Below are 11574 nucleotides of genomic sequence, written 5' to 3'. Positions count from 1 at the left end.
GGCCGAATCAGAGCCACAGATAGATGAATCCATTATAAGGTGGTTAATAGACAACGCTATTAAAGAAATCTAATTAGAATGCTTTGCACTGTTTAAGCCCTGTGCTCTTCAACGCAGTTAGGTTGTCTCTCTGTGATGCTCGAGAATGTAGAGACTAACTAAAACTGTCCACTGTCACATTATTAGTAATTTGAAGACTCTTTCCCGCAGAGGACCTTGAAAGGGGCACAATACTCAGAGCTCAAAAGGACTGTGTTTTTCCTCCTTTTTTGAAATTGCTCTCCATATTTCCCAAAAGGCCACTAATGGTGCCGTTGTGTCAATTTGTTGGCATGGAAACTAATGGTTGCGTCTTGAATATAATCTCCTTTGTTTAGTTTTTTACTCCGGCCTTTGCTGCTGCTGGCTAGGTGGCTTTCCTGTCTGTCTGTCTGTCTGTCTTTCTCTCTCTCTCTCTCTTGTGCCTCTCTCTGTCTCTGTCTGTCTGTCTGTTTGTCTGTCTGTCTGTCTGTCTGTCTGTCTGTCTGCCTGCCTCTCTCTTTCTGTCTGTCTGTCTGTCTGTCTGTCTCTCTCTTTCTCTCTCTCCTCTCTTTCCCCATTTAAAAATATATAATTGGAAGGAAGATTTTTTTGGGGGGGGGAAATACAAAAAGGGCTTCATCTGGGTGTTTTGTGCAGCAAAGAGCTGTTTGGCTGCAGGCAGCAGCTATGTGTCCATCTGATTGGCTGCAGGCAGCAGCTATGTGTCCATCTGATTGGCTGCAGGCAGCAGCTATGTGTCCATCTGAAGCTGTTTGGCTGCAGGCAGCAGCAGCTGTGTGTCCATCTGAAGCTGCTGATCCACATGCTGGGACAGACCTGTGAGGTCCTCCTCTGGGAAGCATGATAGAGAAGAGATGCCGCGGGGAGAGGCTGGTCATGACCGGTGGCATAGAGAACGACAAACGAAAAGGGAAAAGGGCCTTTTGTGGGTGTAGCATAGCCCACATTATCAACAATGCATACATGATTGACACTGACACTACCAATATTAACAAAACCATATGGTGGATATGACTTAACTTTTCAGGGAGAGTTTTCTTCACAAATGGAACACCGACTTTACCCAAACACTCTACATTCTGTGACAGTACTGAGGAAGCCTAAGAGTAATCTTGTGCTGTTGCTTTTTATATAACTCACTATTACCTCGATAATACCATGAAAGAAAGATTAGTAACTGGCTTAAGTGAGGTGATTTATTCTTTGGTTTGATAATTCATCTTTTCCCTCCTTAATCATGCATACACTGTATTATCAGTACCAACACATTTCACTCTAACATCTTGTATTCAGACGTGGAGTAACTCCACCACAAGCAGTGTGGAATGAGAGATAATCCATTTTGAGTTTACCTGTTGAAAAATTCGGAATTGGTTGAAGACTTCAGAGGTTAACGACATTGGAGGTTATTATAATAACATCCAATATAATAACAGTTATTCTTCCAGGTGTAGGATTTGGAGTTCTAAATGTGACAGCAGCTGGTGAAACCGGAAACAAGTTGCCAACCAATCAAAATGTTCAGACTTTTATTCAGAAAAATGTTGTTGAAAATCAATGACACACTCGCTAGTCAAGCCAAAACATTGCAATGCAGTGGATTCAGTGAGTAATCCCCACTACTCTGCACTAGATAGTAGTGGGGATTACTCACCGAATCCATTGCATTGCAATATTTTGGCTTGACTAGCAAGTGTGTCATTGATTTTCAACAACGCTCAAATGTATTTAAATTTTTCGGAATAAAAGTTAGAATGGTCCATCGGTTGGCGACTTGTTCCCGGTTTCACCAGCTGCTGTCACAAATGGAACTCTCATCTTATTAAACACAGCGCCAATTTCCATTATCAGACACTCATAAAGTCCCCATATTCTCTTCAAACATGTTGCTTTATTGAGAATAAGTAAAAGATAAGTGCTCATGAAGTATATTCATTGTATTTTATCAAGTACTTCATCACTCTGAGAGGATTTTAATTTCTCCTTTCAGGAAAACCCACTTTTAATGTCAAAGCAATTTTTCTGAAAATGAACAACACATCAACTCGCATTGACCATCTGCCATTGACGCTGCACCAATCTTCCATCACCCCATGTACCTACACTAACTGCCATTTTTCAATCCCACAATACATGATGAGCTTTTCTTGCCTCCATTGTGTCTGTCGATCCTCCCACCCCCTCGTTCCAATCCCATTTTTGCGCATCACCAAGGAAATACTGAATTGCTCACGCAATTATCCATGCTCGGAAAAGAAATGGGTCGCTCCATCTCCTTTGATCCAGAATCTCACTTACACATTCTCTCCCCTCTTCCCTTCTTCCCTCCATCCCTACCTCTAGACCAGCAAGGCGGTGACAAAGGGGGACTTCCCATTGGCCAACATTGCGTCCCGGCGGGCTCTGTTCCTGGCTGCTCTCTCCATCACCATTGGAACAGGCGTGTATGTTGGTGTGGTAGTGGCGCTGATCGCCTACCTCTCCAAACCGGGACACATATAGCAACAGCTCTGCCCCCTGTCCCCCCACCTCCCAGTGACCCGCAGTGGAGGAACACCCTCCCTAAGGAATATTTCTGGGGCATATTCCTCCTCCACCTTCCCTCTCTTTTCTCTGCTCTTCCCTTTCCTACAGGCCTCCTGTCAGACAAGATTAGAGGTACCCTTGAGAGGGACGAGGCAGAAAGGGAAGAGGAGGTGATGGAGGCAGGGAGGGAGGGACAGAAGGAGGGAGGGAGGGGGAGAGGGAGGGAGGAAATGTGGACAGACATTTTTTGGGATGGAAAAGTGACAGTACCTGACCGAAGAAAGAGTTCCAATTTGGATTTTGGTTTCCATCATTTGCTGAACCCCCCCAGTCGGGTCTTTGAACTCTGATGTGTTTTTCAACATCTGAGACCAGTAGAAAAACAGAGGGGAGGAAAACACTTGGAAATAAAACATGGCAGCCAGTTACTGGAACTTTAGGGAACTTCAATCAACTCCGTCGCATCAGAAGTCTTTAGAGGATTAGAACTGAACAGAAGCTGCCCTTGAATACTATGACCGTCCCTATCTATGTCATTTGAACTGAGTTTGAAAGTGGAGAAATCTGAGCCCTACCACTGTCTATCTCTCTTCAATTACCATCAAATGCTTTCTTCAGTGGCCAGAGAATCTTTTTAAAAACTAAATTGTCCTCTGTGAACACCCAGACAGCCCCCCCTCTCACTCTATTTCTCTCTCCCTCTCTCTCTCTCTCTCTCTCTCTCTCTCTCTATTTCACTCTCTCTATCTATCTTCCTCTCTGGACTGATATCTTTTAACAGAGAGGCGACTCGACACAGATGGTGTTGTCGTATAACATATCCTGTAGCTCTCTGACTGAAATTCAAAGATTTCATATTGCCAGGCCAAAGGCAAGCTTTCATCTCTCACAGGACTATTGTTAACAAGCTCAGAACTGGTCACTGCAGCCCTTATATCAGGGCCGGCCGATGAACTTTTGTGGCCCTAAGCAAGATTTTTTATATGCCCCACAAACATTGGAGTTTTCAATTGACGGGTGTTTAGTCGACGGGGGTGCTAGATGAACATACACACACACACACACACACACTCAATAGAAATAAATAAAAGAACATATATATTAACATTTGAAGTAAACCTCGAATTTAATTTAGCAAAAAGATAAGGCTCCAGCCAGGATTCAAACCCCAACCTCCGACTTACTAGACAGGCATTCTAACCAACTTAGCCACAGGGGCTTGTAATAATAAGAGCGAAACAACCCAAGGTTACCCATAATGCTGTAGCCTCCCTTCCAAGTTTTGTTGAACGGGGGGGCGGGGTGCTAGCCTAGCGGAGTTTTGGATTGACAGACAGACGTTTCATCGGACGGGAGTAGCAGAGATTCTCATTGACGGGAGGTAGCCTGCGGGAAGTCGGCGGCTAAAGTGTGGCCCCCTCTACTTGTTGTGGCCCTAAGCGACCGCTTACGGCCAAGCTCCACCTGCTGCGTTGCGTCAACTCGCCATCGGCGTTGCGTCAACTTCCCGTTGTCCAAGCTCCACCTGAGCGTTGCGTCACCGTCAACGTTCTACTTGCTCCACTGTCATTTTTTGTATACGGGAATAATTTCACCCTTGACTGCAATATGTCCACAACAATAACAACATCATACAGAACATTTTCCAATCAGGGTAATATTTTATCTACATATTCCCAAATAGATAGTTGCTAGTTCAGTAGATGTTCAACTAACTGTCAACAACATTTCAACTAACTAACCACTAATCCTAAACCTTGCCCTAACCTAAATCTAACCCTATCCTTAACCATAAATCTAGTTACATATCAACAGAGTTGCAGTTGATAGTTTGAGCAGCTGTGGATCATATAAGGGAATAAAGTGTGACCCCAGTCAAGTAGGAATTGTCATACTGTCATATAGGGCTGTTACGATTATTCGACGTCGTCGACGTCATCGACTACGCCAATACGTCGGTTAGCGTAATATGCGTCGGTTAGTCGTAAATAAGCATTTTTTTTTTTTTTTTTTTTTTTTTTTAACCTTTATTTTACCAGGCGAGACAATTAAGTGTATGAGTGAAAAATGGATAGCTACTAGCTAATGTTACACAAGCAATGTAGCTCACCACAGTTCGTATGTCTTCTGGTGTTAGTAACGTTAGCTATGTAGCTGGCTAGCTACGGTAGCCTATTGTCATTGTGGTGCGAGCACCTACTGTACGTTATCTAGCTCATAGCTCGCATGCTACGTTAGCATCAATTTAGCTAATCATAACATAGCAGCGAGAGTAACGTTAGCTAGCTATGTGTTGTGGTGATGGACAGACTTCTAAATGGCCATGTTGGCATTCAAGTTGGCTAAACATAGCAGTGAGGTGGAGACAAATAAGATTTTTTTTTTTTTTTTACAGTACAAAAAATATCGTTAGACTTAGCGATAAATTAGTCGTTAGACTAATCGAATAATCGATAAAATAATCGCTAGATTAATCGTTAGAAAAATAGTCGTTTGGGACAGCACTACTGTCATATGCTCCACCGAGCGCGAGGAGCCCGCGAAGCGCGAGGAGCGCTCGGTTATTAACAGAGACGTTCATTCATAGCGGGAATTTCTGGATCAGGAGAGCACCTACATTCTCTTACAACATCTCTCAAGGATCAGCCGTTCGTCGTCCATTCCTGCAACAAGCTTTCAAGCACCTGTGGTGATTGACAGCTGACTCGCGGGAATAGCAATTCGCAATAGCTGAGTAGTTGGCTACAAGCATTTTCAATCTGGTATTATCTCTATTAACCGATGTGGTGATTTAACAGCTGATAAAAAATATATAATATATATATATCATAATATCAAGTACACTACAAACAGAGCAAAACAATAAAACAACACCAGAAAACAACCAATAGGCTATACAATTATAACCAACAACTACAATTGTAAATATACAATTGGTCTCATTGTGACGTCTGCGTCCACCGTCAAAAATCAAACTTTTTTGAATGTCTACTTTTGACGCAGCCATCGGACGCAACGCAACGCTGACGCAACGCAGCAGGTGGAGCACCTTTCATTGATTACAATGCATTTGATCCCAATTCCGGACGCAACGCACATTTGACGCAACGCTCGATGGCCATGGTGGAGCTTGGCCGTTAGTCTGCCCTGCCTTCTATCATTGATGAATAGAGAGGAGACAGGAAGGAAATGTGAGCAAACATTGATATTATCAAACACAATCAAAAGACAGAATTGTTGCGTGTTTATTTTCTGAACCAACTGCATTGGTGTTAATTAAAGGAAGACAAGCTCACTTAAGCCTGGTACACACATAAAGATTTTCTAAATCATAACAGATTTTTTATCTGAGAGAGACCCCACACATGAAGATAAAAAATCATGGATTGAACAGTTTTGATCGTATTGTGTGTGGTGTGCTCTGATATTCGCAATACAGCACACCACATATACTGTATAAAGATCTGTCCTATGACAGTCTAGACTAGAGTCTCGTCCCCCAAGCCAGAAATAGGTAGGTAGGTAGTAGTACCCTGACTAACCTGTACGAGGCAGCCATGTGCGACAGGGCAAATAAAGTGCCGAAGAATGAAAAGAAGAAGACGCGTCAGTCAGCTCGCTTCTTGATTCGGCTACATTCCATTCCACGTCACAATCGGACTCGTGAGTTGTCAGTTTCACCCACACACAAGAGGACTTTTGATCTGAAATTTTTAACACGTTTAATATTTACGATCGTCGGCCCCGACCGTTTTCCGAGCAGATTGTCGGGAGAAATGGACTCTTAACACACCTTACACCATAGGATAATCTTCTAGGATAATCTTTAGAGTAATCCGATAATCGGGCGTTTGCTGTCCTTGGTCGGAAGTCGCCCAAAATCGGCCAGATTATCTTTTTATCTAATTTATTTATTTTAATTCTGAGTGGGGCAGTCCCACTCATATTTTTCATTTTATTTGACAGATACAGTGAAGATTTAGACAGGAAGGATGGGTTAGTGAGAGAGGAGGGATGACATGCAGGATATGTCCCCGGCCGGAATCGAACCGGGGACCCTGCGGTTACATGGTCAGCGCTTAACCCGCTACGCCACCTAAGCGCCCCGGCCAGATTATCTTTATGTGTGTACCAGGCTTTACTGTTCTCTGCAGGGGAAACTAGCACTGATCAGAGATACTGTAAGATAACAAGATATGTTTCCACAGTTCTGTGTTTCCCCCCTCAAGAGGTGTCAAAATCAGTCTTAGAAGAATGCCATGACATCTTACACTCTGTCTGTTTTCTGTCCATCAGGGTCTGCCTTCTCACATCCCAAGCCAAGTCTTTTGTGTGTTTATTTTCCTCAAAGACAACCTCACTACCACTACCCTTGCCTGAAGGAGCATTCAATTGGTCCCTGGAACAAAGCATGGGGGCTCAGTAGCTAGAATGTCAGAATAATGAAAAGGAAATAATGCAAAAATACTGTATATTCCTCTTGATGTGGGCCAATATCTCAGAACAAAAAGCCTGATTCTGTAGTGAAGTGAAGTGAGGTATCTTTCCCTTCAGAATAGATAGAGCTTAAACATGAATCACATTAAACAGAGAGTAAAAAGATGTCTGTATATGGAAGCGAATTCTCAGGCCTGTGAAGATTACATATCCAATGTGGTCTACTCTGTATGTGTGTTAGCATGTGGGGATTGCACCAGTGACTACTATGTAGCTATGAATCAGAGTATGTGACAGCAACTGGTGAAAGTCGGCAACCGACCAAATGTTCGGACTTTTGTTCAGAAACATTTAAATACATTTCAACGTTGTTGAAATCAATGACACACTCGCTAGTCAAGCCAAAACATTGCAATGCAATAGATTTGGTGAGTAGTCCCTACTACTAGCTAGTTAGTGTGGAGTAGTGGGGATTACTCACCGAATCCATTGCAATGTTTTGGCTTGACTAGCGAGTGTGTCGTTGATTTTCAACAACGTTGACATTTATTTACATTTTTCTGAATAAAAGTCTGAACATTTTGATTGGTTGCCAACTTGTTCCAGCTTTCACCAGCTGCTGTCACATCAGAATTCGGTGGGTCTTACATATCCTTGTGGGATGGGAAGATGAAGAGGTTTTGGGGATTGAAGGTTGGGCACAATATTGCATTGCATGATTGTAGGCTGACAGTTTCCTGCTGCGCATGATTATGTGGTGGATCCTGCCTATGGCTTCAATGATTGGCTTATCTTTTTAAATCTTCGAAATTGGCCTTCTTGTCAGTTCATGACACAAATCAAAATGTTACAAATCCAGATAATTCTTATATATGTACACACCAGGGCTGATTTCAACCACACACACACACACACACACACACACACACACACACACACCTATACACACACACACACACACACACACACACACACACACACACATAGTCTGTAGCATGCAGAGTGTATTATCACTCTTGCATTCCAAACATGTTGTGGCAGTAATGATACTTCTCAACACTGTCAAAATGGCACCCATTCATGACTGTCTTGTCAACTGTTTTTCCTAAATGTTTCTGTTAGTAGTGGATGAATCCCCACCTCCTTGTCCAGTCCAAGCAGACTGAACTCTGCCTCTGTTTCAGGGTCGGCGGTTGGCTGTGAACTCACCTGGCCCCTGTGTTGTGGCAAAGACAAACTCCAGCAAATACATCCCTGGCGCGTGCAGCAGAGTGTTGAGAGCCAACAAACATTATACACTTACAGTTTCCCTGCACAGGTCATGCATTAGTCATACCTGACATTTATGGTGCGCAATTAGGCTCCCATAATGGCTTTTTCTGAGAGAGAATCTGAACTCTCTGGAGCATAATAAATGATAGCCTGAAATAGCGCAACCGAATCAACTCAAACAAATAACCAAGTATGCCAGTGTGTGTGGGTTGCAGTGGAGTCTTAGGAGTAAACAATCCATTTGCCCATCCTCCAAAACAATTTGGAATAAACACTGAGGACAATTCAGGCACGCTAATGAAGAGTGAACAATGTCGATTGTCTCCCTTGAGGGACATTTCTGCAGAGTGCTTTGCTATAATGGCGAACAGCGAACTCAATCAATTTCAGCAGTATTTCAAGGCACCCGTCTTGTCTGACCTCTTATCAGTAAACTCACAGAGACACCTTTATGAAACAAGGAGGTGGGTGATAACAAACCATTATGGCTTAATTGATTTTTGAAGTCCTTTTCTTGGGCATTTGTTGTTTTGCCTCATTCAGGACCTAATGAACCGAAGCCCTGGTTACGATATCCTTTGGCCTTATGAACTCTGACCTTACTCTGACCACACCTACAGTGCGTTCCCATGACAACCGGTCTTACTGGTCAGAACTTTTGAGACCACCATTAAATGTCAGTGCTTGCACATGTTATGACCAACACTGTAACTAACTATATTGAGAGATGATGTATGTATGTTTTACCTTTCGAGGAAAGTTCCATTGCTGATAATGATAAATGCTTTGTGTTATGTAGCGCGCCATACAAATAATGTGTTTTATCTGGCTCTTTTGTAACCTGGTATTGTCCAATGTGTGAGCACCAGGTGAGGCTGCTGGAGGTCGGAGGTTAGGCTCATTGTAATGCATGGACTGGACTGAGGAATGCCTCATTCAAGGCAATGCAATGAGCCTGTCCTCTGGTTTCTGCCTCCACCAGCCTCACCTGGTGAACACTGTACATGAATGTCGATGCTGCAATGACTCTGTGTGATAGGCTGATGGTCTCTGTCTATGAAGTTCTAGGTGGATGCATTATTCAATACCAGGGTGATCGTGTTCTCTAAGTATTGTGATATTCGACAAAGTATTTTTCTTTATGGTTTTGGATTTGCCCTTGTTGTGACAAAACAAAATGTAAATAGTGCAAATAAGACAAATGTTTGAAGAGGTAATGTAAAATAAAAGAAAAGGAGATGACACGTTTCTTTTTAAAACTTAAAGTTATTTTTTCTTGCTGGTTCGATTTGAGGGTTGGTGTGGAGCCAGAATGATGATATGAAAACCTCATTACCTGAAATCAATGGCTCTATTGAGGTGTAAGCTTCTCTCAAAGCTCAAGCAAAGGTGGAAGCATCATTATTCTAAATGCTTTACCAGTCTTCTGAAGGAAAGAACACCATTGATCAATGCATGTTATTTCTATCATCATGTTTACAAAAGGCAGCAGCACCATTACTGTAACTTGTTCAGCTTGAGCGAACATCATTAACTGATTTATTGATCATGATTCCACAGAAGAGTCACATCCTTAAGTACCTACCCACTCATGACAAGGGGCATTCCATAATAACAGGCAGCGAATACAGATGGGGAGATCAGGGGCACATGTTTTTTTTTCTCCAAATGTAACATCAAATGTATCTATTAGACCAATCATTTGTTTTATATTAGAAACCTGTCTACTAATCATTCATACCATGTATAGATCTCTAAAGAGGAGGTTTGGATTACAGTATTGATTTTAATCGAAAAAGTCTGATGTAACATTAGCCCCTGTAGAAACCCCAAATAAAACAACTCTCAGTGACACGCTAACACTCCACTAACCGTTCTATGGTATCAATGATTTGAACCATGGTGAATCTCCATGAGATTAGAAATTATCATGAACTGTACAGTCAATACTTAAGACAACATTTTATGTAAAGAGTTAGGCCCAATCCAGATTCCCGGATTCTACCCCTATTGCTCGTTTTCGAGTGTCACTCGCTTTTGAGCCAAGGCCTCGGAACAGAGCCACAAGCCATAGTGGTTGAAATCTTTCCCTATGAAATGGGACAACCCTTCAAGACCCTGATACGTCATCAGTATGACATCAGTGTCATAGAAAAGCATTGACGCTCGCGATTCATTCACAACTTAAGTTTTACGCTATCAATCGTTCAAACAAGTCATAAAATAAAAAAGAACAATGCTTCATTATCGTACCATGACAGAATTACAGTGCTCTGTAGGCTATTAACCTGTGCTCCTACCCTGCCAGTCTGCACTGATATAGGACAACAGTGCAACAACTTCGCGGCTGAACTTAAGTAAAATTTCGGGCGTCATATGCCATTAAAGGGGGGAAATAGACATGTAAAAATGCATGACTATTATGCACAAATCAGCCTTAAAATATGTAACGTTAGATAGATAACAGTTGTTTTGGTTTAATAAGTGCCGCTATACAGCTTAACAGGGAAATGCGACATAAAATATGTCAAAATGCAGCACTATCATGCACAAATCACCCTTACAACTTGTAACATTAGATATATAACGTTAGACAGGGAGCGCAGATTTATTTTTACGAAATCCGATGTGACAGGAACGCTGGCTGTCCACGGTATTAGTCAACTACATGCTCACATCCAGTCTCCCACTCACTGCTCTCCATCAAAAATGGCACATCCATCAATAATATTACATAATAACAACTGCTCGGATTAGATTGCGGGTTGTTTTTGTTTAGAGGGGGGTGTATGAACTAGGTCAAAACGTGCAACTATCATGCACAAATCAGCCTAATGTTAGATAGATAACTTTACATTAAATATGTCTACCATCATCAGCTGTCAAACGCCACAGGTAATAATTAATTTCTAAATAAACAGGATTGTACAAATGTGAATCGCGCTCCGATGTATTTCTATGGGAAGGCTGTGCTTATCGCTTCCATTGGACTCGGACGCCGGGATTCTCATACAATCTCCGCGTTTGTTGCAGAGGAACTGGCACCCTGTGACAAATGTGCAGATATGAGTGCTCCAGTGTCTTGCTCGGTAGTCTAGTAGATTTTTTTTATGCTTGTTGTAAAGAAAAGGTCTATAATGCATTGAAATTACATTAGCATATGCCATCAGACATGAAAATATGTCAATATGCGCGACTGTCATGCACAAATCAGCGCTAGACACAGCACCTCGGCATAATAGCGATTTTTTTGTTATGCTTGTTATAAAGAAAAGGTGTATAATGCATTGAAATTAC

At 42.2% G+C, this 11574-nt stretch overlaps 1 protein-coding gene across 1 annotated transcript in view; it reads left to right on the top strand.

The window, feature by feature from the left end:
* The window catches only part of syndig1l (synapse differentiation inducing 1-like), a gene marked incomplete at both ends in the record, with an annotated part of 16815 nt that extends 14271 nt beyond the window's left edge, over nucleotides 1-2544 (top strand). Inside the window, one exon of the mRNA XM_080547118.1 lies at nucleotides 2386-2544. Coding sequence (XP_080403244.1) covers nucleotides 2386-2544 — 159 coding nt within the window. The remainder of the gene's footprint in view (nucleotides 1-2385) is intronic.
* Between the last annotated feature and the right edge of the window lie 9030 nt (nucleotides 2545-11574).

This window comes from Nansenia antarctica (assembly GCF_963989245.1).
Source record: "Nansenia antarctica genome assembly, chromosome: 1".
Taxonomy (NCBI): Eukaryota; Metazoa; Chordata; class Actinopteri; order Argentiniformes; family Microstomatidae; genus Nansenia; species Nansenia antarctica.
The sequence above is the reverse complement of the archived record's forward strand: the minus strand, read 5'-3'. Positions and strand labels throughout refer to the sequence as shown.